At 73.9% G+C, this 27,668-nt stretch overlaps 1 protein-coding gene across 1 annotated transcript; it reads left to right on the top strand.

Moving 5' to 3' along the window:
- Positions 1-61: 61 nt before the first annotated feature.
- LOC123351891 (glutamate receptor ionotropic, kainate 5-like) lies at positions 62-27,668 on the top strand. The gene is made up of 18 exons (XM_044991571.1): positions 62-471; positions 6,976-7,109; positions 7,840-8,004; positions 10,925-11,022; positions 14,047-14,212; positions 15,343-15,521; positions 16,515-16,568; positions 16,933-17,094; positions 18,136-18,288; positions 18,498-18,602; positions 19,599-19,706; positions 20,477-20,683; positions 21,525-21,638; positions 21,784-21,893; positions 22,942-23,112; positions 24,496-24,661; positions 26,630-26,855; positions 27,400-27,668. Exons 2-18 carry the CDS (start codon positions 7,022-7,024, stop codon positions 27,666-27,668), a joined length of 2,541 nt encoding a protein of 846 aa, XP_044847506.1. The 5' UTR covers positions 62-471; positions 6,976-7,021.

The following is a 27,668-nucleotide window of genomic DNA, read 5'->3' as shown; positions in this document are numbered from 1 at the left end:
ATCCCCGCCCCCTCCCCCTCTCTCCGCCCCCCTCCATCTCCGCCCCCCCCCCAGCGTCGCCGCGATGCGCCGGCCTCGGCTGACTGAGGGCTCCTGAAGCGCCCCCCCCGCGTCCCCTGCATCGCCCCCCCGGCGGAAAATCGGGATTTGAACCCTCCCCGCGTGGAGATCGAGGCCGGGGCTGCGATCGGGGGGGGTCCGGCCCCCCCCAGGAGGGCGAGCGGGGGCTGCGGTCGAGGGAGGTTCGGGGCGGCCCCCCCGGACAGACAGACGGACATGGGGCGTTTTCTCTTCTACCGGCAGTTCTCACCCCCCCGCTTGCAAAATGCGGGGCGCTGACGCCTGAGCCCCCCTCGCTGCGCCCCCCGCGCGTCTCGCCGCTGCCCGGATTGCGGACTTGGGGGGCCCCGAGCGGGCAGGGGGGGCCGCAGGCAGCCAGAGCGGGGGGCCCCCGCGCCGATCACGGATTCCGTAAGTCTCGCTACTTTCCTGCCTGTTTGGGGGCGCCGGGGGGGCCGCTCCGTGCCCCCCCCGCACTTTGGCGTGGCCTGTGCCGAAGCTCTGCGCACGCGTATGTGGGGCCGGGGGCGGTATGGGGGGGTTGGGGTGCGGGGGCAGCTGGGGGAGGGGGACCTCGTCTGGCCTCTGGCGGGGATGGGGGGGCGGGAGACAAGGGGCAGAGACCGCCGGGCTGCGCCCCCCCAACACCCTGCAGCCCCCCCGCCTTCGCTGGGCCCCGGCCCCCCCTTTTCTCTCTGCTCCGTCCTGGCGCCCCCAGCTCGGCCTGACCCCTCCCCCGGCCTGTCCCCATGGTGCCCCCCGTTAGCCCCAAGCCAGGGCTGGGGGCCCCGGCCCCCATCCGGCCCGGGGGAGGGACTGGCTGGCTCAGGGGGGCAGGGAATGGGGCAGGGGCCTGTCCCCGCCGGGGGGGGGGGGGCTGGGCTCGGGGACGGTCTAGCTGCTCAGTGGGTCCATGTGTGAATCGAGTTTGCCGGGTCTCAGCGCCCCCCCCCAGGCACCAGCCGGCCCCCCTCGGCCACAGGCCCAAGCCCCCTTCCCCCTGCGCCTGGGGGTCATGGGGGGAGGGGGTGTCTGTATGCTCCCCCTGCCCCGCTCTGGGACCAACCACCCCGGGTCCCCCATGTGCCCCCACCCCACAGCCCCCCTCTCTCCTAGCCCCCCCCAGCAGCTCCCAGCGCTCAAACCCCGTCCGTCCCACCCCACTGCACCCCCCTCCCAGAGGGCCCCTCTGCACATTCTGCCCCAGGGCCCTGGCAGCCCCCCGCCGCCGAGCCTGAGTTCGAGGCCTCGCTCACCCGCAGCTGCAGGGGGCACAGAGGTCCCCCCCCCCGCTCCCTGGCGCGGCCTGGGCAGGAGGATTCGGGGCTGAGTCGCTGGCCAGGCCGGGCTGGGGCCTGGGGCCTCCTGCTATGGGGGGAGGGGCATGGCCAGGTCTGGGTGCTGGATTTTCGGGGCGGGGGCTGGGATGCAGTGGGGGGGGGGGACAGGGGCTGTCTCTCCAGAGTGGCAGTTCCTTGGGGCTGCCTTCTAGCAGGGGCCATGTCTCAGTGCTGAGGGTTCAAGGGGCAGAGTTAACTGCTGAGGGCACTGCTGGGGGGAAGCTCACAGCATCAGGGTCCCCAGCTGAGGGCACTGCTGGGGGGAGGCTCACAGCGTCAGGGTCCCCATCTGGGGGCACTGCTGGGGGAAGTTCGCAGCACTAGGGTCCTGGCCAGGGGCACTGCTGGGGGGAGACTCACAGTGTCAGGGTCCTGGTCTGGGGGCACTGCTGGGGGAGGCTCGCAGCATCAGGGTCCCCAGCTGAGGGCACTGCTGGGGGGAAGCTCACAGCATCAGGGTCCCCATCTGGGGGCACTGCTGGGGGGAAGCTCATGGTGCCAGGGTCCTGGTCTGGGGGCACTGCTGGTGGAAGTTTGCAGCACCAGGATCCCAAAGTGGGGGCACTGCTGGGGGAAGTTCGCAGCACCAGGGTCCTGGCCAGGGGCACTGCTGGGGTGAAGCTCGCAGCACCAGGGTCCCGGCTTGGGACACTGCTGGGGTGAAGCTCGCAGCACCAGGGGCCCTGGCTGAGGGCACTGCTGTGGGGAAGCTCACAGCACCAGGGGCCCTGGCTGGGGGCACTGCTGGGGTGAAGCTCACAGCACCGTCTCCCTGCTCAGATGTTGATACCCTTTTGTGGCAGCCGGTAGCTGTTGCTGGGCAACAGGACACGGCTAGGAAGGAAGCTGGTGTCTCCAGGCAACGCCATCTGAGACCCCGCCCCCTTCTCCCTCCCCTCCCCCATGCAGCTGGTGGGGCATCAAGGGTCACGTGACAGGATTGGATTCCCATTTCCCCCACCCCCTTCCTGGACCATGGAGGGATGGGTGATTGGCCCCATCCCATCGCCCCAGCCCCCCAAATCCCCCCCGGGAACCCCAGCACCAAGACACGGCCCCGTCCCCCAAATTCCCCCTGGGAACCCTGGCACCGAGACGCAGCCCCGTCCCCCCCAGATCCCCCCCGGGAACCCAGCACTGGACACGGCCCCGTCTCCCCCAAATCCCCCCCGGGAACCCCAGCACTGGACACGGCCCTGTTCCCCCCAGATCCCCCCGGGAACCCCAGCACTGGACACGGCCCCGGCCCCCCCAGATCCCCCCGGGAACCCCAGCACTGGACACAGCCCTGGCCCCCCCAGATCCCCCCGGGAACCCAGCACTGGACACGGCCCTGTTCCCCCCCAATCCCCCCCCGGGAACCCCAGCACTGGACATGGCCCCGGCCCCCCCAGATCCCCCCGGGAACCCCAGCACTGGACACAGCCCTGGCCCCCCCAGATCCCCCCGGGAACCCAGCACTGGACACGGCCCTGTTCCCCCCAAATCCCCCCCCCGGGAACCCCAGCACTGGACACGGCCCTGTTCCCCCCAGATCCCCCCGGGAACCCAGCACTGGACACGGCCCTGTTCCCCCCAGATCCCCCCCGGGAACCCAGCACTGGACACGGCCCTGTTCCCCCCAGATCCCCCCCGGGAACCCCAGCACTGGACACGGCCCTGTTCCCCCCAGATCCCCCCGGGAACCCAGCACTGGACACGGCCCTGTCCCCGAAATTCCCCCTGGGAACCCTGGCACCGAGACACAGCCCTGTCCCCCCAGATCCCCCCAGGAACCCCAGCACTGGACACGGCCCCGGCCCCCCCAGATCCCCCGGGAACCCAGCACTGGACACGGCCCTGTTCCCCCCAAATCCCCCCCGGGAACCCAGCACTGGACATGGCCCCGGCCCCCCCAGATCCCCCGGGAACCCAGTACTGGACATGGCCCCGTCCCCCCCAGATCCCCCCAGAAACCCCAGCACTGGACACGGCCCCATCCCTCCCAAATCCCCCCCGGGAACCCCAGCACCAAGACATGGCCCCGTCTCCCCCAAATCCCCCCCGGGAACCCCAGCACCAAGACACGGCCCCGTCCCCCCCAAATCCCCCCCGGGAACCCCAGCCCTGGACACGGCCCCGTCCCCCCCAAATCCCCCCCGGGAATCCCAGCACTGGACATGGCCCCGTCCCCCCCAAATCCCCCCCGGGAACCCAGCACTGGACACGGCCCCGTCCCCCCCAGATCCCCTCGGGAACCCAGCACTGGACATGGCCCCATCCCCATGCAACTGACTATATCCCCCTCCCATGGCACTGAGACGCCCCCTCCCTGGGGCCCCTGGTGCTGTGAGCTTCCCCCCAGCAGTGCCCAGCCAGGCTGCGGGAAGCCACGTCGCTCAAGGTGAAGGTGGCGCGAGGACGCTGCAAGCTGCTGACTTGGCACAAACGGGGAGCGGTGCCGGGGGGGGGGGGGAGCGGTGCCAGATGCTGCGAGACCCCTCCCCCAAACTGCCACCGGGAGTCACCTTGGCCAGGGCGCCGGGGGGCAGGAGGCTCAGTAGGGGGCACTGTGGGGCAGGGGGTGAGTAGGGGGTGCTGTGGGGCAGGAAGCGGGGCAGGAGGCTCAGTAGAAGGCACTGTGGGGCAGGGTCACTAGGGGGCGCTGTGGGGCAGGGGGGTGAGTAGGGGGCGCTGTGGGGCAGGAAGCGGGGCAGGAGGCTCAGTAGAAGGCACTGTGGGGCAGGGTCACTAGGGGGCGCTGTGGGGCAGGGGGTCAGTAAGAGGTGTGTCACGGACTCCCAGGTCGTTCCCACGCGTGGCCCCGTGCGGTCTGTGGGGGGGGGGTGCCCCCTTCAGTGCGACAGCCCCTCTCGGGGGGCCCCTCTCCCAGGGTCAGGCCCCCCCAGCTCCCGGAGCCGCACTGCTCTGAGCCTCAGCACGTCTGGCTCTGCCGTGGGCCCCCCAGGGAGTCCCCTCGCTCTGGGCCCCCGGGGCCTCCTCACCCCCGAAGGGGACGATTCCCCCCCCCCCGCCCTGTTCTCTAGCCCGCAGCGACTCTCCCCCAGCGTAACACAGGAGGGTTATTGAGAGTTGAACCCAGCACAGGAAACTCTCCGGCCTCAGGCCTGGCCTCCCCCAGCCCAGCACATCCCAGTCCCCCTGCAGCCAGGGGGGCTCTGCCTGCTCCCCCCTCCAGCCCCGAGCCCCCCTGCTCCCAGCTGGGCCTCCGATACCCCCGGCCCCAGGCCCCCTCTGTCCATTGTCTCCTCTCCAGGGAAACAGGGTCGTAAACCGGGGCCTGGGTCTCCTCTGCTCTCAGCCCCCCTCTGGCCCCTCTGGCTGGAGCCGGCTGGGCAGGTCACCGGGGTCCTCTCCCCGCAGCCCATTGTCCCCACTGGCCAGAACCGGCTGCGACTCCTGAGCTGGGTCTCTGGGTCCCCAGGTCCCCAGTCGCTGGGTCTCCATCCTCCAGGCCGGGCCGGGGTCCTGAGTCCCTCTCCAGTCCTGTGCACCAGCAAACTCCCTCTCCCCTCCCCTCGTTAACCAGTAACACCTGGGACACTGAGTCCCACCCCCTGTGCATGGAAACAAGGGGGTGCTGTGGGGCAGGGGGTCAGTAGGGGGCTCTGTGGATTGGGGTGTGGGGCAGTGTCATAAGAGCATAAGAACGGCCGTACCGGGTCAGACCAAAGGTCCATCCAGCCCAGTATCTGTCTACCGACAGTGGCCAATGCCAGGTGCCCCAGAGGGAGTGAACCTAACAGGCAATGATCAAGTGATCTCTCTCCTGCCATCCATCTCCACCCTCTGACGAACAGAGGCTAGGGACACCATTCTTACCCAGCCTGGCTAATAGCCATGTATGGACTTAGCCACCATGAATTTATCCAGTTCCCTTTTAAAGGCTGTTATAGTCCCAGCCTTCACAATCTCCTCAGGCAAGGAGTTCCACAGGTTGACTGTGCGCTGTGTGAAGAAAAACTTCCTTTGATTTGTTTAAACCTGCTGCCCATTAATTTCATTTGGTGACCCCTAGTTCTTGTATTACGGTGTCCCCGGTGCTGCTCTGGAGCTGCTCCCCACCAAGCCAGGCAGGACTCTGGGAGCCTCCTCTCCCTCGGAGCAGCCTGTCTGCAGGGCAAGAAGCTCCCACGGCTTCACCTCCTGGGTCTCTCCTTGGAGCATTCAGCATCCTCTGCCCTCCGTGCGCTTCCCACAGCGAGTCGCCCCAGCGGGGTCGTGGGGGGGCCACAGGGTCCTGCCCCCCCACGGCGCAGTCAGACGTGACTCTCAGCCAGCCAGTGACACAGAGGTTTATTCGGTGACAGGAACAGGGGCTAACACAGAGCTTGTAGGTACCGCGAACCGGACCCCTCGGCCGGGTCCATTCTGGGGGGCAGTGAGCCAGACCCCCACATCTGCACTTCACTCCTCGTCCCCAGCCAGCTCCAGACTGACCCCCTCCAGCGCCCCCTCTGCTCAGCTCCTTCCCCGGGCCAGGAGGTCACCTGACCCCTTTGTTCTTCCCCCCTTTAGCATCCCCTTGCGGGGGGGCAGGGCCTGGCCATTAGTTGCCAGGTGACAGAGGGTCGGCCAGGAACCGCCCCCCCCCCAGTATTCAGAGGGAACATTAAGAACAGCCCCACTTCGTCGCACAGGGTCACTGGGGGCGCTGTGGGGCAGGAGGGTCACTGGAGGGGCTGTGAGGCAGTGTCAATGGGGGCAGGGGGTCACTAGGGGGCACTGTGGGCGGGGTCAGTAAGGGGGATGTGGGGGGTCACTAGGTGGTGCTGTGGGGGGTCACTAGGGGTGCTGTGAGCGGGTGCAGTAAGGCGGATGTGGGGGGTCACTAGGGGTGCTGTGGGGGGTCACTAGGGGTGCTGTGAGCGGGGTCAGTAAGGGGGATGTGGGGGGTCACTAGGGGTGCTGTGGGGGGGTCACTAGGGGTGCTGTGAGCGGGGTCAGTAAGGGGGATGTGGGGGGTCACTAGGGGTGCTGTGAGCGGGGTCAGTAGAGCGGTCTGTGGGGCAGGGGGTCAGTAGGGGGCACTGTGGGTGGGGTCAGTAAGGGGGATGTGGGGGGTCACTAGGTGTGCTGTGGGGGGGTCACTAGGGGTGCTGTGAGCGGGGTCAGTAGAGCGGTCTGTGGGGCAGGGGGTCAGTAGGGGGCGCTGTGGATGGGGTCCAGTAGAGGAGGCTGGAGGGGTCACTGGGGGGGTCACTAGGGGGCGCTGTGGGCCGGGTCAGTGGGGGCACTGTGGGGGGTCACTGGGGCGCTGTGGGCGGGGTCAGTAGAGGGGGCTGTAGGGGGGTCACTGGGGCGCTGTGGGGCCAGGGATCAGTGGGGGGGGCGCTGTGGGGCAGTGTCAATGGGGGCAGGGGGGCAGTAGGGGGCACTGTGGGGCAGTGTCAATGGGGGCAGGGGGTCAGTAGGGGGCGCTGTGGGCCGGGTCAGTGGGGGCACTGTGGGGGGTCACTGGGGCGCTGTGGGGCCAGGGGTCAGTGGGGGGGGCGCTGTGGGGGGCCGCTAGGGGGTGCTCTGCCATGTGACTCCCCCGGGCCCCGCCCCGGGCTCTTCCCCCTCCCCCCCGCAGGTGGCAGCCGGGGCCGCGGCGACGTTCCCCATGAGGAGGGTGGAAGATGCCGACGTCGCCCGCGCTGCTGCTGCTGCTGCTGATCGTCAGCTTCGCCCGCCTGAGCCTGCAGGTGCTGTCGTCACTGCGCATGGGTGAGGCACCCCAGGGAGCCCGGGGCTGGGGGCAGGGGCTGCGGGTCGGGAGTGAGGGGCACCAGCAGAGCTGGGGGAGCCCGGGGCTGGGGGCAGGGGCTGCGGGTCAGGAGTGAGGGGCACCAGCAGAGCTGGGGGAGCCGGGGGCGGGGGGCCGGGGGGGCGGGTCTGGAGTGAGGGGCACCGGCAGAGCTGGGGGAGCCCGGGGCTGGGGGCAGGGGCTGCGGGTCGGGAGTGAGGGGCACCGGCAGAGCTGGGGGAGCCCGGGGCTGGGGGCAGGGGCTGCGGGTCGGGAGTGAGGGGCACCGGCAGAGCTGGGGGAGCCCGGGGCTGGGGGCAGGGGCTGCGGGTCGGGAGTGAGGGGCACCGGCAGAGCTGGGGGAGCCAGGGGCTGGGGGCAGGGGCTGCGGGTCGGGAGTGAGGGGCACCGGCAGAGCTGGGGGAGCCCGGGGCTGGGGGCAGGGGCTGCGGGTCGGGAGTGAGGGGCACCGGCAGAGCTGGGGGAGCCTGGGGCTGCGGGCAGGGGCTGCGGGTTGGCAGTGAGGGGCACCGGCAGAGCTGGGGGCCGGAAGCCCAGGGCTGGGGGGTAGGGGCTGCGGGTCGGGAGTGAGGGGCCGTGGATGGGTGGGGGGCCATGGGAGGTGGCTGAGGATGGGGGGAGCTCAGTGGTGGGGGAGGGGTGTCGGTGGTGTCTCTGGCCCCACGTGCCCCCCGGCTCTGTGCCCCCCAGCTGCGATCCTGGACGATCAGACAGTGTGTGGGCGCGGGGAGCGCCTGGCCCTGGCCCTGGCCCGGGAGCAGATCAACAGCATCATCGAGGTGCCGGCTAAGGCCCGCGTGGAGGTCGAGATCTTCGAACTGCAGCGCGACAGCCAGTACGAGACCACTGACACCAGTACGTGTGCGAGGGGCCGTGCGTGAGACCACTGACACCAGTACGTGTGCGAGGGGGCATGCGTGAGACCACTGACACCAGTACATGTGGGAGGGGCTGTGCGTGAGACCACTAACACCAGTATGTGTGCGAGGGGGCATGCGTGAGACCACTGACACCAGTACGTGTGCGAGGGGCCGTGCATGAGACCACTAACACCAGTACTTGTGTGAGGGGGCATGTGTGAGACCACTGACACCAGTACATGTGCGAGGGGTGAGTGTGCAAGGGGTAGCCAGAACTAGTTTGCCAACACCATTGTATGTGCCAGTGTTCAGTGTGTGAGGGGGTGACCCCATGTGAGTGTGTAAACATGTGAGGGGAGCGTGCGAGGGGGAGTGAGCACGAGGGTGGTTAGTCCAAAAGCACCTCTGCAAGACCATCGTGGTGCGGCGAGTGTGAGTAGGCGAGGGTGAGTCCGTGACCCAACGGGGTGGGAGCATGAGCATGGCTGGGTGTGCAAGGTGCGTGTGCACACGTGGGCCCAGCCCTCACTGGGTGGGGATAATCTGTGTGAAGTCAGGGACATGGGCATGTGCCGGGCACAAGTGTGCAAGGAGGAGAATGGATGTGAGTGTGTGCTGGAGCGTGCAGGAGACGGAGGCGATGGGGAGTGTGCACGTTTGTGTGCGTGGGGGGGGGAAGGGTCAGAGTGCAGGTGTCCCGGGGTCCTGGCACGGCAGGGGGTTGGGGGGGTCCCGGGGTCCTGGGCACGGCAGGGGGTTGGGGGGGGTCCCGGGGTCCTGGGCACGGCAGGGGGTTGGGGGGGTCCCGGGGTCCTGGGCACGGCAGGGAGTTGGGGGGGGACCCGGGGTCCTGGGCACGGCAGGGGGTTGGGGGGGTCCCGGGGTCCGGGGCACGGCAGGGAGTTGGGGGGTCCCGGGGTCCCGGCCCGGCAGGGAGTTGGGGGGGTCCCGGGGTCCTGGGCACGGCAGGGAGTGGGGGGGGGTCCCGGGGTCCTGGGCACGGCAGGGGGTTGGGGTGTCCCGGGGTCCTGGGCACGGCAGGGAGTTGGGGGGGTCCCGGGGTCCTGGCACAGCAGGGAGTTGGGGGGGTCCCGGGGTCCTGGGCACGGCAGGGGGTTGGGGGGGACCGGGGGTCCTGGCACAGCAGGGAGTTGGGGGGGTCCCGGGGTCCTGGGCACGGCAGGGAGTTGGGGGGGTCCCGGGGTCCTGGCACAGCAGGGAGTTGGGGGGGTCCCGGGGTCCTGGGCACGGCAGGGAGTTTGGGGGGTCCCGGGGTCCTGGGCACGGCAGGGGGTTGGGGGGGTCCCGGGGTCCTGGCACGGCAGGGAGTTGGGGGGCTCCCGGGGTTCTGGCACGGCAGGGGGTTGGGGGGGTCCCGGGGTCCTGGCACGGCAGGGGGTTGGGGGGTCCTGGGGTCCTGGGCACGGCAGGGGGTTGGGGTGTCCCGGGGTCCTGGGCACGGCAGGGAGTTGTGGGGGTCCCGGGGTCCTGGGCACGGCAGGGAGTTGGGGGGGTCCCGGGGTCCTGGCACGGCAGGGGGTTGGGGGGGTCCCAGGGTCCTGGGCACGGCAGGGGGTTGGGGTGTCCCGGGGTCCTGGGCACGGCAGGGAGTTGGGGGGGTCCCGGGGTCCTGGGCACGGCAGGGAGTTGGGGGGGTCCCGGGGTCCTGGGCACGGCAGGGAGTTGGGGGGGTCCCGGGGTCCTGGGCACGGCAGGGGGTTGGGGGGGTCCCGGGGTCCTGGCATGGCAGGGGGTTGGGGGGGTCCCGGGGCCCCGGGCTGGGGGCTCTCAGGGCTCCGGGGGAAGCCAGGCAGGACTCTGGGGCAGCGTCTCCCGCAGGGCACCTGTCACCGGGGCCAGGAGCCTGCTCGGCTTCGGGGCCTCCTGGGTCCGACCTCGGCCCCCTGCTCACCCCGGCCCCCCCGCAGCGAGTCCCCCTGGGCGGGGCCCCTGGGGAGCCTCTCACGCCCCCAAAGGGCCCTGCCCCCCCCAGCGACTCCCAGCCAGCGAGTGACCCCGACGGGTTATTCGCCGTGGGGGACCCAGCGTAGAACAGAGCTTGTGAGCACAGGGACCAGGGACCCGCAGCAAAGTCCGTCTGGGGGGGACCCAGAGCCCCCCCAGTCCCAAGCCAGGACTGACCAGTTCCCCCAGCCCAGCCTCCCACCCCCCGTAGCCCCCTCGGCCTCTGTCCCTTTCCTGGCCCAGCAGGTCCCCTGGGTTCCCCTCCCGCCCCCCGGCCGGCCCTGCAGGGCCAAGCTCCAGCCGTCAGTGAGCAGGTTCTGAGCGTGGGCCGGTCGTCACACCTGCCCTCCAGGGGTCACTGCACCAATCACACCCCCTGAGCCCCCCAGCCAGGTACCTAACACACAGGGGAAACTGAGGCACCCACAGTATTCAGAGAAACATTGGGAACATTCCCACTGTGTCACAGCAGGAGAGTGAGGGTGAGTGGGCATGTGCAAAGATGAGGGTGTGTATTTGTGGAAGGGAAAGTGTGCAAGGTGGGTGTGCAAGGATGGGAGTGTGGGGAAGGATGAGTGTGCATTCGTGGGCAGACAAGCATGTGAGTGTGAACGGACAGGGCATGCATGTTTGTGGCAAGAGGAGGATGTGTGTGAGAGCATGTGTGTGTCAGGGTGTGTGCGCAAAGGTAATTGTGCAGGACGTGTATGCTTGTGGAGGGAGGAGTGCACGTGTGTGAGGGTGGGCATGCAATGGTGAGTGTGCAAGGGTTGTGTGTAAGTGTGTGTGTGCAAGCGTGGGCATGTGAAGATACGTTTGTGGAGGGAGGATTGCGCGTGTGCAAGGGTAGGTGTGCAGTGGTGAGCATGCAGGTGCGTGTGTGCGCGTGCGAGGGGGGCGTGCGAGGGCCTGGCTGCCCGGCGTGCCCCCCACACTCTCTCTCCCCGCAGTGTGCCAGATCCTGCCCAAAGGGGTGGTGTCGGTTCTGGGGCCAGCTGCGAGTCCCGCCTCGGCCGCCACTGTCAGCCACATCTGTGGGGAGAAGGAGGTAAATGGGGGGGCGGGACCCCCTGAATCCTGCCGTGCGCCCCACATCCCCAGTGCGTCCCTCCCCCCCCTGCCGGGGTCCTGACCCTCTCGCTCCCCCCCGTGCGCCCCACATCCCCAGTGCGTCCCTCCCCCCCCGCCGGGGTCCTCCCCCTCTCGCTCCCCCCGGTGCGCCCCACACCCCCTGTGCGTCCCTCCCCCCCCCCGGGGTCCTGACCCTCTCGCTGCCCCCCGTGCGCCCCACATCCCCAGTGCGTCCCTCCCCCCCCGCCGGGGTCCTGACCCTCTCGCTGCCCCCCGTGCGGCCCACATCCCCTGTGCGTCCCTCCCCCCCCCCGCCGGGGTCCTGACCCTCTCGCTGCCCCCCGTGCGCCCCACATCCCCAGTGCGTCCCTCCCTCCCCCCGCCGGAGTGGTCCTGACACTCTCGCTGCCCCCCGTGCGCCCCACATCCCCAGTGCGCCCCTCCCCCCCCCCGCCGGGGTCCTGACCCTCTCGCTGCCCCCCGTGCGCCCCACATCCCCAGTGCGTCCCTCCCCCCCCCGCTGGGGTCCTGACGCTCTCGCTCCCCCCCGTGCGCCCCACCTCCCCAGTGGGGCCCACCCCGCCCCAGCCGGGGTCCTGACCCTCTCGCTCCCCCCGGTGCGCCCCACATCCCCAGTGCGTCCCTCCCCCCCGCCGCCGGGGTCCTGACCCTCTCGCTCCCCCCCGTGCGCCCCACATCCCCAGTGCGTCCCTCCCCCCCCCGCCGGGGTGCTGACCCACTCGCTCCCCCCCGTGCGCGACAGTTGCCCAGTGGGGTGCTCCCCCCAGCCGCCGGGGTCCTGACCCTCTCGCTCCCCCCCGTGCGCCCCACATCCCCAGTGCGTCCCCCCCCCCCGCCGGGGGCGTGACGCTCTCAGTGCCCCCCGTGCGCCCTACCTCCCCAGTGCGTCCCCCCCCCCCCGCCGGGGTCCTGACCCTCTCGCTCCCCCCCGTGCGCCCCACATCCCCAGTGCGTCCCTCCCCCCCCGCCGGGGTCCTGACCCTCTCGCTCCCCCCCGTGCGCCCCACTCCCCCATTGCGGCCCACCCCCCCGCCGGGGTCCTGACCCTCTCGCTCCCCCCCGTGCGCCCCACCTACCCAGTGCGTCCCTCCCCCCCCGCTGGGGTCCTGACCCTCTCGCTCCCCCCCGTGCGCCCCACATCCCCAGTGCGTCCCTCCCCCCCCGCTGGGGTCCTGACCCTCTCGCTGCCCCCCGTGCGCCCCACATCCCCAGTGCGTCCCCCCCCCGCCGGGGTCCTGACCGTCAGTCTCCCCCCCTTGGGCGCGAGATCCCCAGTGCGTCCCTCCCCCCCCCGCCGGGGTCCTGACCCTCTCACTGCCCCCCGTGCGCCCCACATCCCCAGTGCGTTCCCCCCCCGCCGGGGTCCTGACCCTCTCGCTCCCCCCCGTGCGCCCCACCGCCCCAGTGCGTCCCCCCCCCGCCGGCGGGGTCCTGACCCTCTCGCTCCCCCCCGGGCGCCCCACATCCCCCGTGCGTCCCCCCCCCGCCGGGGTCCTGACCCTCTCGCTCCCCCCCGGGCGCCCCACATCCCCAGTGCGTCCCTCCCCCCCCGCCGGGGTCCTGACCCTCTCGCTCCCCCCCGGGCGCCCCACATCCCCAGTGCGTCCCCCCCCCCGCCGGGGTCCTGACCCTCTCGCTCCCCCCCGTGCGCCCCACATCCCCAGTGCGTCCCCCCCCCGCCGGGGTCCTGACCCTCTCGCTGCCCCCCGTGCGCCCCACATCCCCAGTGCGTCCCGCCCTCCCCCCCCCCCGCCGTGGTCCTGACCCTCTCGCTCCCCCCCGTGCGCCCCACATCCCCAGTGCGTCCCTCCCTCCCCCCCCCCGCCGGGGTCCTGACCCTCTCGCTCCCCCCCGTGCGCCCCACATCCCCAGTGCGTCCCTCCCCCCCGCCGGGGTCCTGACCCTCTCGCTGCCCCCCGTGCGCCCGCCATCCCGTGTGCGTGCCCCGCGCGCCGGGGTCCTGACCCTCTCGCTCCCCCCCGTGCGCCCCACATCCCCAGTGCGTCCCTCCCCCCCCCCGCCGGGGTCCTGACCCTCTCGCTCCCCCCCGTGCGCCCCACATCCCCAGTGCGTCCCCCCCCCCCCGCCGGGGTCCTGACCCTCTCGCTCCCCCCCGTGCGCCCCACCCCCCCAGTGCGGCCCCCCCCCCCCCGCCGGGGTCCTGACCCTCTCGCTCCCCCCCGTGCGCCCCACATCCCCAGTGCGTCCCTCCCCCCCCGCCGGGGTCCTGACCCTCTCGCTCCCCCCCGTGCGCCCCACATCCCCAGTGCGTCCCCCCCCCGCCGGGGTCCTGACCCTCTCGCTCCCCCCCGTGCGCCCCACATCCCCAGTGCGTCCCTCCCCCCCCGCCGGGGTCCTGACCCTCTCGCTCCCCCCCGTGCGCCCCACATCCCCAGTGCGTCCCTCCCCCCCGCCGCCGGGGTCCTGACCCTCTCGCTCCCCCCCGTGCGCCCCACATCCCCAGTGCGTCCCTCCCCCCCGCCGCCGGGGTCCTGACCCTCTCGCTCCCCCCCGTGCGCCCCACATCCCCAGTGCGTCCCCCCCCCCCGCCGGGGTCCTGACCCTCTCGCTGCCCCCCGTGCGCCCCACATCCCCAGTGCGTCCCGCCCCCCCCCCCCCCCCGCCGGGGTCCTGTCCCTCGCGGTGCCCCCCGTTCGCCCCACATCCCCAGTGCGTCCCTCCCCCCCCCCGCCGGGGTCCTGACCCTCTCGCTCCCCCCCGTGCGCCCCACATCCCCCGTGCGTCCCCCCCCCCCGCCGGGGTCCTGACCCTCTCCCCGCCCCCCGTGCGCCCCACATCCCCAGTGCGTCCCCCCCCCGCCGGGGTCCTCACCCTCTCGCTCCCCCCCGTGCGCCCCACATCCCCAGTGCGTCCCTCCCCCCCCGCCGGGGTCCTGACCCTCTCGCTCCCCCCCGTGCGCCCCACATCCCCAGTGCGTCCCTCCCCCCCCGCCGGGGTCCTGACCCTCTCGCTCCCCCAGATCCCCCACGTGAAGGTGGGCCCCGAGGAGACCCCCCGGCTGCAGTATCTTCGCTTCGCCTCCGTCAGCCTCTATCCCAGCAACGAGGACCTGAGCCTGGCCCTGGCCCGGATCCTGCAGTCGTTCAACTCGCCCTCGGCCAGCCTGCTCTGCGCCCAGGCCGAGTGTGAGGGGCGCCGGGGGGCGGGGGCAGGGCGGGGCTCTGCTGGGGGCGCCGGGGGGCGGGGAGCGGGGGTGGGGGCAGGGCGGGGCTCTTCGGGGGCCGCCGGGGTCGGGGGCAGGGCAGGGCTCTTCGGGGGCCGCTGGGGGGCGGGGAGCGGGGGTGGGGGCAGGGCGGGGCTCTGCTGGGGGCGCCGGGGGGCGGGGAGCGGGGGTGGGGGCAGGGCGGGGCTCTGCTGGGGGCACCGGAGGGCAGGGAGCAGCCGGGTCCACAGGGGGTGCCGGGGGGCAGGAGGTGGGGGTCAGAGGGGGCACCATGGGGCAGAGAGCGGAAGGGGTTGTTAGGGGGCAGCGGGGGGTGGAAATCAGAGGAAGGCACCATGGGGGAGGCAGCAGGGGGTGCCATGGGGCGGGAGGGAGGGGGGCCAAAGGGGGGTGCCGTGCTGCAGGAGGTGGGGCAGGGATCAGCAGGGGGCGCCGTGGGGCAGGGGTCTGAGGGGTCAGCAGGGGGCGCCGTGGGGTGGGGGTCTGAGGGGTCAGCAGGGGGCGCCGTGGGGCAGGGGTCTGAGGGGTCAGCAGGGGGCGCCGTGGGGCAGGGGGATGGGGGGCCCAGAGGGGGGCGCCGTGGGGCAGTGGTCTGAGGGGTCCGCCGGGGGCGCCGTGGGGCGGGGAGTGGAAGGGGTCAGCAGGGGTCCGAGGGGTCAGCAGGGGGCGCCATGGGGCAGGGGTCCGAGGGGTCAGCAGGGGGCGCCGTGGGGCCGGGGTCCGAGGGGTCAGCAGGGGGCGCCGTGGGGCGGGGGTCCGAGGGGTCAGCAGGGGGCGCCGTGGGGCAGGGGGATGGGGGGCCCAGAGGGGGGCGCCGTGGGGCAGGGGTCTGAGGGGTCAGCAGGGGGCGCCGTGGGGCGGGGAGTGGAAGGGGTCAGCAGGGGTCCGAGGGGTCAGCAGGGGGCGCCATGGGGCAGGGGTCCGAGGGGTCAGCAGGAGGCGCCGTGGGGCAGGGGTCCGAGGGGTCAGCAGGGGGCGCCGTGGGGCGGGGGTCCGAGGGGTCAGCAGGGGGCGCCGTGGGGCGGGGGGATGGGGGACCCAGAGGGGGGCGCCGCGCTGCAGGGAGTGACCCTGCTCCCCCGCCCCCTCCAGGTCTGCTGCGATTGGAGGAGCTCGTGCGCCAGTTCCTCATCTCCAAGGAGACGCTGTCGATCCGGATGCTGGACGACGCCCACGACCCGACGCCGCTGCTCAAGGAGATTCGGGACGACAAGATCTCGACCATCATCGTCGACGCCAACGCCTCCCTCTCCTACCTCGTCCTCAAGAAGGTGCCAGCCCGGGCACTGCCGGGGGAAGCTCGCAGCGCCAGGGCCCGGCTGGGGGCACTGCCGGGGGAAGCTCGCAGCGCCGGGGCCCGGCTGGGGGCACTGCCGGGGGAAGCTCGCAGCGCCAGGGTCCTGGCTGGGGGCACTGCCGGGGGAAGCTCGCAGCGCCAGGGGCCGGCTGGGGGCACTGCTGGGGGAAGCTCGCAGCACCAGGGCCCGGCTGGGGGCACTGCCGGGGGAAGCTCGCAGCGCCAGGGGCCGGCTGGGGGCACTGCCGGGGGAAGCTCACAGCGCCAGGGTCCTGGCTGGGGCACTGCCGGGGGAAGCTCGCAGCGCCAGGGCCCGGCTGGGGGCACTGCCGGGGGAAGCTCGCAGCGCCAGGGGCCGGCTGGGGGCACTGCTGGGAGAAGCTCACAGCGCCAGGGTCCTGGCTGGGGCACTGCCGGGGGAAGCTCGCAGCGCCAGGGTCCTGGCTGGGGGCACTGCCGGGGGAAGCTCGCAGCGCCAGGGGCCGGCTGGGGGCACTGCCGGGGGAAGCTCGCAGCACCAGGGCCCGGCTGGGGGCACTGCCGGGGGAAGCTCGCAGCGCCAGGGGCCGGCTGGGGGCACTGCCGGGGGAAGCTCACAGCGCCAGGGTCCTGGCTGGGGCACTGCCGGGGGAAGCTCGCAGCGCCAGGGCCCGGCTGGGGGCACTGCCGGGGGAAGCTCGCAGCGCCAGGGGCCGGCTGGGGGCACTGTTGGGAGAAGCTCACAGCGCCAGGGTCCTGGCTGGGGCACTGCCGGGGGAAGCTCGCAGCGCCGGGGCCCGGCTGGGGGCACTGCCGGGGGAAGCTCGCAGCGCCAGGGGCCGGCTGGGGGCACTGCCGGGGGAAGCTCGCAGCGCCGGGGCCCGGCTGGGGGCACTGCCGTGGGAAGCTCGCAGCGTCAGGGCCCAGCTGGGGGCACTGCCGGGGGAAGCTCGCAGCGCCAGGCTCTAACTCTCCGATTCTTTTGCAGGCCTCCGAGCTGGGCATGACCTCGGCCTTCTACAAATACATCCTGACCACCCTGGTGAGCGGGGGCTGGGCTGGGCTGGGGGCCCCACTGCAGGGGGGCTGGGCTGGCTCCCAGGGCCGTGACCCCCGGCCCGGCCCCGACCCAGCTCCCGTCTGCCGCACCCGGGGAACCGTTCGCTGCCGGCCTGCGCGAAGGGCCCCCCGGTTCCGCAGCCCCCCCCCCGCGCTGGCCGGCGGGCCCCCCCCAGTCCCGCAGGCCCCCCCTGTGCCACCGGGCCCCCCCCAGTCCCGCAGCCCCCCCCCGTGCTGCCGGCCCCCCCCCGCGCTGCTGGACCCCCCCTCACCCCGCAGCCCCCCCCGCGCCACCGGCCCCCCCGCCCCTGCTGCCCGATGGGCCTGACCCCCGGCGCCCCCTGCAGGATTTCCCCAGCCTGCGGCTGGACGACGTGGTGGCCGATCACACCAGGGTCCTGGGCTTCTCCGTCCTCAACACCAGCCACCGCTTCTACCCCGAGTTCGTCCGCAGCCTCAACATGTCCTGGCGGGAGACCTGCGAGCGCAGCCCCTTCCCCGGCCCCACGGTGAGCCCCCCGGCCCCCTGCTCTGCCCCCCGGCCCCCCCCCGGCCCCCAGCTCTGCCCCCCGGCCCCCCCCGGCCCCCTGCTCTGCCCCCCGGACCTCCCGGACCCCGCGGACCCCAGCTCTGCCCCCCGGCCCCCTGCTCTGCCCCCCGGCCCCCCCCGGCCCCCAGCTCTGCCCCCCGGCCTCCCCCGAACCCCCCGGACCCCAGCTCTGCCCCCCAGACCCCCCGGACCCCCCAGCCCCCAGCTCTGCCCCCCGGACCTCCCGGCCCCCAGCTCTGCCCCCCGGCCCCCCCGGACCCCAGCTCTGCCCCCCGGACCCTCCGGACCCCCCTGGCCCTGCCCCCCAGCCTGCCCGGGCCCCCCCTTCCCCGGCCCCCCGGCCCCCAGCTCTGCCCCCCGGCCCCCCCCGGCTCCCTCGGCACCCAGCTCTGCCCCCCAGCCTGCCCCATGGACGACTGGCCCCCAGCCTGCCCCAGCTCCCCCAGGCCCCCCTGGCCCTGCCCCCCAGCCTGGCCCCCGGACGACTGCCCCCCTGGCCTGTCCCGGACCCCCCGGACCCCTCCGGACTACTGCCTCCTGGGCCCCCCTGGCCCCCTGCTCTGCCCCCCAGCCTGCCCCCCGGCCTACTGCCCCCCGGACCCCCCCGGACAACTCCCCCCCCCGGCCCCCAGCTCTGCCCCCGGGTCCCCGGCCTGCCCCGGCCCCCCCAGGTCCCCCTGACCCTGCAGTGGGGAGGTGGGCGGACGGGGGGTGCCGGGGGAGAGGTTGGGGGGGGGGAGCTGGGCGGACAGGGGGCGCCGGGGGAGGGGTGGGGAGCTGGGCGGATGGGGGGCGCCGGGGGAGAGGTTGGGGGGGGGAGCTGGGCGGACAGGGGGCGCCGGGGGAGAGGTTAGGGGGTGGGGGGAGGGGCTGGGAGCTGGGCGGACGGGGGGTGCCGGGGGAGAGGTTGGGGGGGGGGAGCTGGGCGGACAGGGGGCGCCGGGGGCCCGGCCGGGGACGGGGGCAGGCGTAACGTGTCTGTGGGTCCGTGGCCCCCCAGCTCTCGGCGGCGCTGCTCTTCGACGCGGTGCACGTGGTGGTGGGGGCCGTGCGGGAGCTGAACCGGAGCCAGGAGATCGGGGTCCGGCCGCTGGCCTGCGCCTCCGCCGGCATCTGGCAGCACGGCACCAGCCTCATGAATTACCTGCGCATGGTGAGCCCCCCGCAGCCCCCATGGGCGTTCACTCTGGAGCCTACTGACCCCAGCCCAGCTCTGCTGATTGCCCCGGGGGGGACTCGCAAGGGGGGGCTGGGGCACCCCACCGGCTGCTCCCACCTCCCCCCGGCGAGGTTCCCTCGCCCCCCCCGGCCTGCTCTGTCCCCTTCGCCCCCCTCACGTCGTCCCTCTGCCTGGCCCGGCAGGTCGAGTACGAGGGGCTGACGGGTCACGTGGAGTTTAACAGCAAAGGGCAGCGAACCAACTACACCCTGCGCATCCTGGAGAAGGCGCCGGACGGGCACCGCGAGGTGAGACCCCGGCCCCCGCCCCCCCGCGCCCCCAGCGCCCCCAGCCCCCAGCGCCCCCGGCCCCCCATCCCCCGGCCTCTCAGCCCTCCCCGGCCCCCAGCCCCCCGGCCTTCCCCAGCCCCCAGTGCACCCGGCCCCGAGGGCCCCTGCAGTTCTCCCCAGCCCCGCAAACTGCCAGCCTTCCCTAGAGCCCCGCACACCTCCCAATGTCCCCAGCTCTGCCCAGGGCTCCCCAATGCCCCCAGCCCCCCATATCCCTGGCAGCCCCCATCTTCCTACAGCCCCCTCCATATACCCCCGCACCCCCCCCCAATAAACCTAGCGCTCCTCAATGCCCCAGGACCAGCCCCAGGGCCCCCCACCCCCCAGCTGCCTGTCGCCCGGCTCTGGGTCCGTCCCTGGGGGACCCCTTCCCTGCACCGCCCCCTGGGGTCACTTTCCCTGGGGCTGGGAGCCCCCCTGGGGGGACATTGGGGGGACCCCGAGGCTGCAGTGACCCGGGCGGGTTCTTGGGGGTCCGGGCGCCCTGAGTGACCCTGGAGAAGGGAAATTACAGCACAGTCCAGCTGGGGCGGCCCCGACCCCCCGTGAGACCCCGCTTCCAGCCCCCCCTTATCAGCCCCCCCAGCCCTTCGTCCCCCAGCTGCTCACCCCGCCCGGCGTCCTGCGGAGTGTCCGGGCCGTTGTCTTCTGGGACCCAGCAAGGCGTGGGGCCAGCCCCCCACCCCTGGCACCCCCAGGGACAGCCCTGCCTCACTAGGACCTCAGAGACCTCTAGCCTCAGGCATCCGTCTCCGGGTCTGTGCAGAGAAACCCCCCCCACACACGCCTAGTAACCAGGCACCACGTGGGGAAACTGAGGCACACACAGTAGTCATCCAAAATATGAAAGATTCTCACTTTGTCACCCCCATCTGCTGAGCCCCAGGGGCCCCCAGCTCCTCAGTCAGCCCATGGCCCCCTCCTGCTCCCACCCAGCCTGTGCCCTCTCCGCAGATCGGCGTGTGGTACTCGAACAGGACGCTGGCCATGAACGCCACCACGCTGGCCATGGACGTCTCCGAGAGCCTGGCGAACAAGACCCTCATTGTCACCACCATCCTGGTGAGCCCGGCCCGGAGGGGGGGCCTGCGGGAAGCCCAAGGCTGGGGCGGGGGCTGCCTCTGGATTATCTGGGGAAGCTCGCAGCGCCGCAGGGCACCGCTGGGGAAGCTCGCAGCGCCGCAGGGCACCGCTGGGGAAGCTCACAGCGCCGCAGGGCACCTGTCACGGAGCGTGGGGGAGTCCGGCCCTGCACCCCCCTTCCTGGGACCCACAGCGACTCTCAGTCAGCCAGTGACACAGAAGGTTTATTGGACACAGGAACCCAGGCTACAGCAGAGCTTGTGGGCAGAGCCAGGACCCCTCAATCTGGCCTCTCTGGGGGTTCAGGGTGTCTGGATCCCAGCCTAGGTTCCCCTGAAACCCACCACCCAGCTCCCAAACCGAAAACTGACCCAACCCTCCGCACTCAGCTCCTCTCCTTTGTCCAGCTCCCGGGCAGAGGTGTCGATCTCCCCTCCCCCAGGCCTAGCTCAGGTTACAGGCTCAGGTCCTGTCCCTCACCTAACGTCCTCCCGGCTCCCCCATCCCCCACACAGACAGCCCCTGCTCCATCACATCACCACTGAGGGGAAGCTCGCAGCGTGGCAGGGCACCGCTGGGGGGAAGCTCACAGCACCGCAGGGCACCGCTGGGGGGAAGCTCGCAGCGCGGCAGGGCACCGCTGGGGGGAAGCTCGCAGCGCCACAGGGCACTGTGCAGGGAATCTCGCAGTGCCACAGGGCACCGCTGGGGAAGCTCACAGCCGGCACTGACGCCGCCCCCCCCCGCAGGAGAACCCCTACGTGATGCGCAGGGCGGGGGCCCAGGCCCCGGGGGGCGCCGGGGAGCAGTACGAGGGGTTCTGCGTCGACATGCTGCACGAGCTCGCCGGGATCCTCAAATTCCGCTTCCAGCTGCGGCTGGTGGAGGACGGGCTGTACGGGGCGCCCGAGGCCAACGGCTCCTGGACCGGCATGGTGGGCGAGCTCATCGACCGGGTACGGCCCCGGGCGCGGGGGGCAGCTCTCACCCCCCCCGACTGACCAGGCGATGGGAGGGGGCAGTGGGGTGTCAGGTGGGCAGCGAGGGGCTGGGGGATATCAGGGGGGGCAGGGGGCAGGGGGGGGATCAGGGTGTCAGGGAGTGTGGGGGAGTCGGGCCCGGCCCCCCGGGTTCCCCGGGGCTCTCAGCCAGCCAGGAAAGCCGAAGGTTTGTTCAGACGACAGACAGGACACAGGCCGGGACGGGTCTTGCCGGCACAGACAGCAGGACCCCCCCATTGGGTCCATCTTGGGGTCCCAGGAGCCCCACAGCCCCCTTGGGGGTCAGAGCCCCGTCTGGGCTCCCTCCATTCCCCAGCCAGCTCCTGAAACCCCCTCTCCCCCCAGCCTCTCCCCCCCCTTTGTTCAGCTCCCCGGGCAGAGGGGTCCCCTGGCCTCTCCCCCCTCCCTGGGGTCTCACGTTACCTGCTCAGGTCCCTCCCTCCGGCCAGTCTCCCCCCCCCCAGTGCAGCTCGTCCTCCCAGGCCAACCCCCCCCCCCCAGCACTCACAGCCCCGGTAAGAACAGGCCCAGCCCCTCACACAGGGACAGTGAGGAGGTGGGGCAGCAGGGGGGGCAGTGGGGGACAGGAGCCCCCCTCACCCCCAGCTCTCTCCGCAGAAGGCCGACCTGGCGATGGGAGGGGGCAGTGGGGTGTCAGTGGGGAGGTGGGGGGCAGGGGCCCCCCTCACCCCCAGCTCTCTCCGCAGAAGGCCGACCTGGCGATGGGAGGGGGCAGTGGGGTGTCAGTGGGGAGGTGGGGGGCAGGGGCCCCCCTCACCCCCGGCTCTCTCCACAGAAGGCCGACCTGGCGGTAGCTGCCTTCACCATCACGGCGGAGCGGGAGAAAGTGATCGACTTCTCCAAACCCTTCATGACGCTGGGGATCAGCATCCTGTACCGGGTGCACATGGTATGGGGGGGCTGGGGGGGGTCAGTCCCGGGGGGGCTCGGCCCGGGGGGGCTGGGGGGGGTCAGTCCCGGGGGGGTCAGTCCCGGGGGGGCTGGGGGGGGTCCGTCCCAGGGGACGCTCAGCCCCCCCGTCTCCCCCTCCCCAGGGCCGCAGACCCGGTTACTTCTCCTTCCTGGACCCCTTCTCGCCGGCCGTGTGGCTCTTCATGCTCCTGGCCTACGTGGCCGTCAGCTGCGTCCTCTTCCTGGCCGCCCGGTAACGGGGCGCGGGAGGGGACACGGGGGGGCAGCAGGGACGTGGGGGGCAGGGCAGTGGGGGGCAGGGCTGGGGGCCGGTGTCGTGGGGGGCACGGCCGGGGGGCAGGGCAGTGGGGGGATGGGGGCGGGGACGTGGGGGGCAGGGCAGGGGGGGGCAGGGCAGTGGGGGGAGGGGGCCGGCGGCGTGGGGGGCAGGGCCGGGGGCAGGGCAGTGGGGGGATGGGGGGCGGCGACGTGGGGGGCAGGGCAGTGGGGGCATGGGCTGCGGGCAGGGCAGTGGGGGGATGGGGGCGGGGACGGGGGGGGCAGGGCAGTGGGGGGATGGGGGCCGGCGTCGTGGGGGGCACGGCCGGGGGGCAGGGCAGTGGGGGGATGGGGGCGGGGACGTGGGGGGCCGGGCAGTGGGGGGAAGGGCCCGGGGCAGGGCAGAGGCGGGCAGGGGGCGGGGACGGGGGCGGCCGGGCAGTGGGGGGATGGGGGCCGGCGTCGTGGGGGGCACGGCCGGGGGGCAGGGCAGTGGGGGGATGGGGGCGGGGAAGTGGGGGGCAGGGCAGTGGGGGGAAGGGCAGGGGGGGGCGGGGGCGGGCGGCGGGGGGGGCGGGGGCGGGGGCAGGGCAGTGGGGGGATGGGGGGTGGCGACGTGGGGGGCAGGGCAGTGGGGGGATGGGCTGGGGGCAGGCCAGTGGGGGGATGGGGGCGGGGACGTGGGGGGCAGGGCAATGGGGGGATGGGGGCCGGCGTCGTGGGGGGCACGGCCGGGGCGCAGGGCAGTGGGGGGATGGGGGCGGGGACGTGGGGGGCAGGGCAGTGGGGGGCAGGGCCGGGGGCAGGGCAGTGGGGGGATGGGGGCGGGGACGTGGGGGGCAGGGCAGTGGGGGGATGGGCTGGGGGCCGGCAACGTGGGGGGCAGGGCCGGGGGGCAGGGCAGTGGGGGGATGGGGGCGGGGACGTGGGGGGCAGGGCAGTGGGGGGATGGGGGCCAGCGACGTGGGGGGCAGGGCCGGGGCCAGGTGCCCAGCGCCCCCCCTCACTGCCCTGTCCCGCAGGCTGAGCCCCTACGAGTGGTACAACCCCCACCCCTGCCTGCGGGGCCCCCACGTGCTGGAGAACCAGTACAGCCTCGGCAACAGCCTCTGGTTCCCCATCGGGGGCTTCATGCAGCAGGGCTCCGAGGTGCTGCCCCGGGCCCTGTCCACGCGCTGCGTCAGCGGGGTCTGGTGAGTGCCGGGCTGGAGCCTGCGCTCGGGGGGAGCGGGGGGCTCGGGGGGCTGGCGCCTGCGCTCGGGGGACAGGGGGGCTCTCGGGGGGAGCGGGGGGCTCGGGGGGCTGGAGCTCTGCGCTCGGGGGGCTCTGGGGGGCTGGAGCCTGCGCTCGGGGGGAGCGGGGGGCTCGGGGGGCTGGAGCTCTGCGCTTGGGGGGAGCGGGGGGCTGGAGCCTGCGCTCGGGGGGAGCGGGGGGCAGCGGGGGGCTGGAGCCCTGCGCTCGGGGGAGCAGTGGGGCTCTCGGGGGGAGCAGTGGGGCTCCGGGGGGCAGCGGGGGGCTCGGGGGGCTGGAGCTCTGCGCTCGGGGGGCTCTGGGGGGCTCTGGGGGGCTGGAGCCTGCGCTCAGGGGGCTCGGGGGGCTGGAGCTCTGCACTCGGGGGAGCAGTGGGGCTCCAGGGGGCTTGGGGGGCTGGAGCTCTGTGCTCTGGGGGAGCAGTGGGGCTCCGGGGGGCTCGGGGGGCTGGAGCTCTGCGCTCGGGGGGCTCTGGGGGGCTCAGGGGCCTGGAGCTCTGCGCTCGGGGGGAGCGGGGGGCTCGGGGGGCTGGAGCGCGGCGCTCGGGGGGAGCGGGGGGCTCGGGGGGCTGGAGCTCTGCGCTTGGGGGGCTCGGGGGGCTGGAGCTCTGCACTCGGGGGGAGCGGGGGGCTCGGGGGGCTGGAGCTCTGCACTCGGGGTGAGCGGGGGGCTCCGGGGGCTGGAGCTCTGCGCTTGGGGGGCTCGGGGGGCTGGAGCCTGCGCTCGGGGGGAGCGGGGGGCAGCGGGGGGCTGGAGCTCTGCGCTCGGGGGAGCAGTGGGGCTCTCGGGGGGAGCAGTGGGGCTCCGGGGGGCAGCGGGGGGCTCGGGGGGCTGGAGCTCTGCGCTCGGGGGAGCAGTGGGGCTCTGGGGGGCTCGGGGGGCTGGAGCTCTGCGCTCGGGGGGAGCAGTGGGGCTCTCAGGGGGAGCAGTGGGGCTCTGGGGGGCAGCAGGGGGCTCGGGGGGCTGGAGCTCTGCGCTCGGGGGAGCAGTGGGGCTCGGGGGGGCAGCGGGGGGCTGGAGCTCTGCCCGCGGGGGGGCAGCGGGGGGCGCGGGGGGCTGGAGCTCTGCGCTCGGGGGAGCAGTGGGGCTCCGGGGGGCTTGGGGGGCTGGAGCTCTGCGCTCGGGGGGCTCGGGGGGCTCAGGGGGCTGGAGCTCTGCGCTCGGGGGGGCAGTGGGGCTCCGGGGGGCTTGGGGGGCTGGAGCTCTGCGCTCGGGGGGGCAGTGGGGCTCCGGGGGGCTCGGGGGGCTGGAGCTCTGCGCTCGGGGGACAGGGGGGCTCCGGGGGGCTCGGGGCCAGTCCCTGACCCCCGCCCCCCCCCCCCCAGGTGGGCCTTCACGCTGATCATCATCTCGTCCTACACGGCCAACCTGGCCGCCTTCCTCACGGTGCAGCGCATGGAGGTGCCGGTGGAGTCGGCCGACGACCTGGCCGACCAGACCAACATCGAGTACGGCACCATCCACGCCGGCTCCACCATGACCTTCTTCCAGGTGAGCCGGGGCGGCCCGCGGGACCCCCGGACCCCTGGCCCCCCCTGGCCCCCGCAGCCCCCCTGGGACCCACCCGCAGCCCCCGCGGCCCCCCCGGACCCCTGGCCCCCGCAGCCCCCCCTTGGGCCCCGCAGCCCCCGTGGGACCCCCCGGCCCCCGCAGCCCCCCCGGGCCCCTCCCCGCCGCCCCCCAGCTCCCCCCAGGCCTCCCCCTGCCCCCCCAGCCCCTCCACACTGCCCCACGGCCCCCCCGGGCCCCTCCCTGCCCCCCGCAGCCCCCCTTGGCCCCCGCAGCCCCCCTGGGACCCACCCGCAGCCCCCGCGGCCCCCCCGGACCCCTGGCCCCCGCAGCCCCCCCTTGGGCCCCGCAGCCCCCGTGGGACCCCCCGGCCCCCGCAGCCCCCCCGGGCCCCTCCCCGCCGCCCCCCAGCTCCCCCCAGGCCTCCCCCTGCCCCCCCCCCGCCCCTCCACACTGCCCCACGGCCCCCCCGGGCCCCTCCCTGCCCCCCGCAGCCCCCCCGGGCCCCTCCCTGGTGCCCCGCAGGCCCCCCCCATGACCAGACCCCCCCATGATGCACTGGGGCAGGTGACCCACTTTACTGAAAACAAACTGAGCCCCAGTCCCCCCCGTCCAGCCCCAATACCCACAATGCACTGGGCCTAGAGGGGGAGGGGCCTGAGGCTCCATGGCAATGGTGGGTGGGGGCAGGGCCAGTGGCTATTTCTGTCCTTTGCCCCCCCCAGCCATCTATTGCCATGACAACAGCAGCCATCACCAGGGATGCTTAGGAAGGGAATCGATCAGTGGGGCCATCCAGGGGGCGGGGAGGATGGGGGGGCGCTAGAGCCCCCCCCCAGGGTTCTCCCCATCCCTGCCGGTGCCCCTCACTCCCGACCCGCAGCCCCCTACACCCCCAGCCCTGCCGGTGCCCCTCACTCCCGACCCGCAGCCCCTACACCCCCAGCCCTGCCGGTGCCCCTCACTCCCGACCCGCAGCCCCTACACCCCCCGCCCTGCCAGTGCCCCTCACTCCCGACCCGCAGCCCCCTACACCCCCAGCCCTGCCAGTGCCCCTCACTCCCGACCCGCAGCCCCCTACACCCCCAGCCCTGCCGGTGCCCCTCACTCCCGCCCCGCAGCCCCCTACACCCCCAGCCCTGCCGGTGCCCCTCACTCCCGACCCGCAGCCCCCTACACCCCCAGCCCTGCCGGTGCCCCTCACTCCCGACCCGCAGCCCCTACACCCCCAGCCCTGCCGGGGCCCCTCACTCCCGCCCCGCAGCCCCTACACCCCCAGCCCTGCCGGTGCCCCTCACTCCCGACCCGCAGCCCCTCCCCCCCCAGCCCTGCCAGGGTCCCTCCCTACCTGCAGCCCCTACACCCCCAGCCCTGCCGGTGCCCCTCACTCCCGACCCGCAGCCCCCTACACCCCCAGCCCTGCCGGTGCCCCTCACCCCCGACCCGGAGCCCCCTACACCCCCCGCCCTGCCGGGGCCCCTCACTCCCGACCCGCAGCCCCCTACACCCTCAGCCCTGCCGGTGCCCCTCCCTCCCGACCCTGCCCGGTGCCCCTCACTCCCGACCCGCAGCCCCTCCTCCCCCGCCCTGCCAGTGTCCCTCCCGACCCGCAGCCCCCTACACCCCCAGCCCTGCCGGTGCCCCTCACTCCCGACCTGCAGCCCCCTACACCCCCAGCCCTGCCGGTGCCCCTCACTCCCGACCTGCAGCCCCCTACACCCCCAGCCCTGCCGGTGCCCCTCACTCCCGACCCGCAGCCCCCTACCCCCCCCCCCCTGCCGGTGCCCCTCACTCCCGACCCGCAGCCCCTCCGCCCCCGCCCTGCCAGTGTCCCTCCCGACCCGCAGCCCCCTACACCCCCCGCCCTGCCGGTGCCCCTCACTCCCAACTCGCAGCCCCTTCAGGCCCCGCCCTGCCCCCCAGCTCTGCCACGCCCCGGCTCTCCCGCAGAACTCCCGGTACCAGACCTACCAGCGGATGTGGAATTACATGCACTCCAAGCAGCCCAGCGTGTTCGTGAAGAGCACGGAGGAGGGAATCGCCCGGGTGCTGAACTCCAGATACGCCTTCCTGCTGGAGTCCACCATGAACGAGTATCACCGGCGCCGGAACTGCAACCTCACCCAGATCGGGGGGCTGCTGGACACCAAAGGCTACGGGATCGGCCTGCCGCTGGGTAGGGGGGGCTGGCGGGGACTGGGCGGGGCCATGCCGCTGGGTAGGGGGGGCTGGCGGGGGCAGGGTGGGGCCATGCCGCTGGGTAGGGGGGGCTGGCGGGGGCAGGGTGGGGCCATGCCGCTGGGTAGGGGGGGCTGGCGGGGGCTGGGCGGGGCCATGCTGCTGGGTGGGGGGGCTGGCAGGGGCAGGGCGGGGCCATGCCGCTGGGTGGGTGGGGCTGGCGGGGGCAGGGGGGGGCCATGCCACTGGGTAGGGGGGGCTGGCGGGGGCTGGGGGCAGGGTGGGGGCAGGGCTCGTGGCGCTGGCTGGGGGGCTCCGTCCCTGCCCTGGGGGGGGCTGCTGCCTCTGGGGGTGTCCTGCATCAGCGACCCCTGGGGGCTTGTGGGAGGCTCATGGGGAGGGGTCTCTCCAGGGGAAGGGACAGGTCAGGGCTGTGTGTGGGGCGGGGGGTTGTTGGGGTCAGGCTGGTCCCTCTGCAGGCCGGGGGTGGGGGGCAGAGGCTGGTCTCCGAGCTGTGAGCTCGTGCTGGGCGTCTCCCCCAGCGGTAGCCGGTGGGTCGGCTCCGGTGCCGCCCGGAGCAGCGCCCCCCGTGCCGGGAAAAGGGCCCCGCTGCCCCTCGGTCCCTTCTCGCCGCCCGGTTGCTGGGACGCTGGACGCCTCGTGCTTAGCAAGCGACGCCCCTGGGCGGATCCGGCGCAGTCTGGGCTGGAGTTCGGAGCTGGATCACGCCCGGGGCTGCGGGATTCCCGACAGGGACCCACACGCCCACGGCGGCCTGGGACGCGGCCACGGTCCAGTGCCGGCTCCGTAA

Source organism: Mauremys mutica, chromosome 17 (genome assembly GCF_020497125.1).
Source record: "Mauremys mutica isolate MM-2020 ecotype Southern chromosome 17, ASM2049712v1, whole genome shotgun sequence".
Taxonomy (NCBI): domain Eukaryota; kingdom Metazoa; phylum Chordata; order Testudines; family Geoemydidae; genus Mauremys; species Mauremys mutica.
Note: the sequence above shows the minus strand (reverse complement) of the source record. Positions and strands in the feature narration are given on the sequence as shown.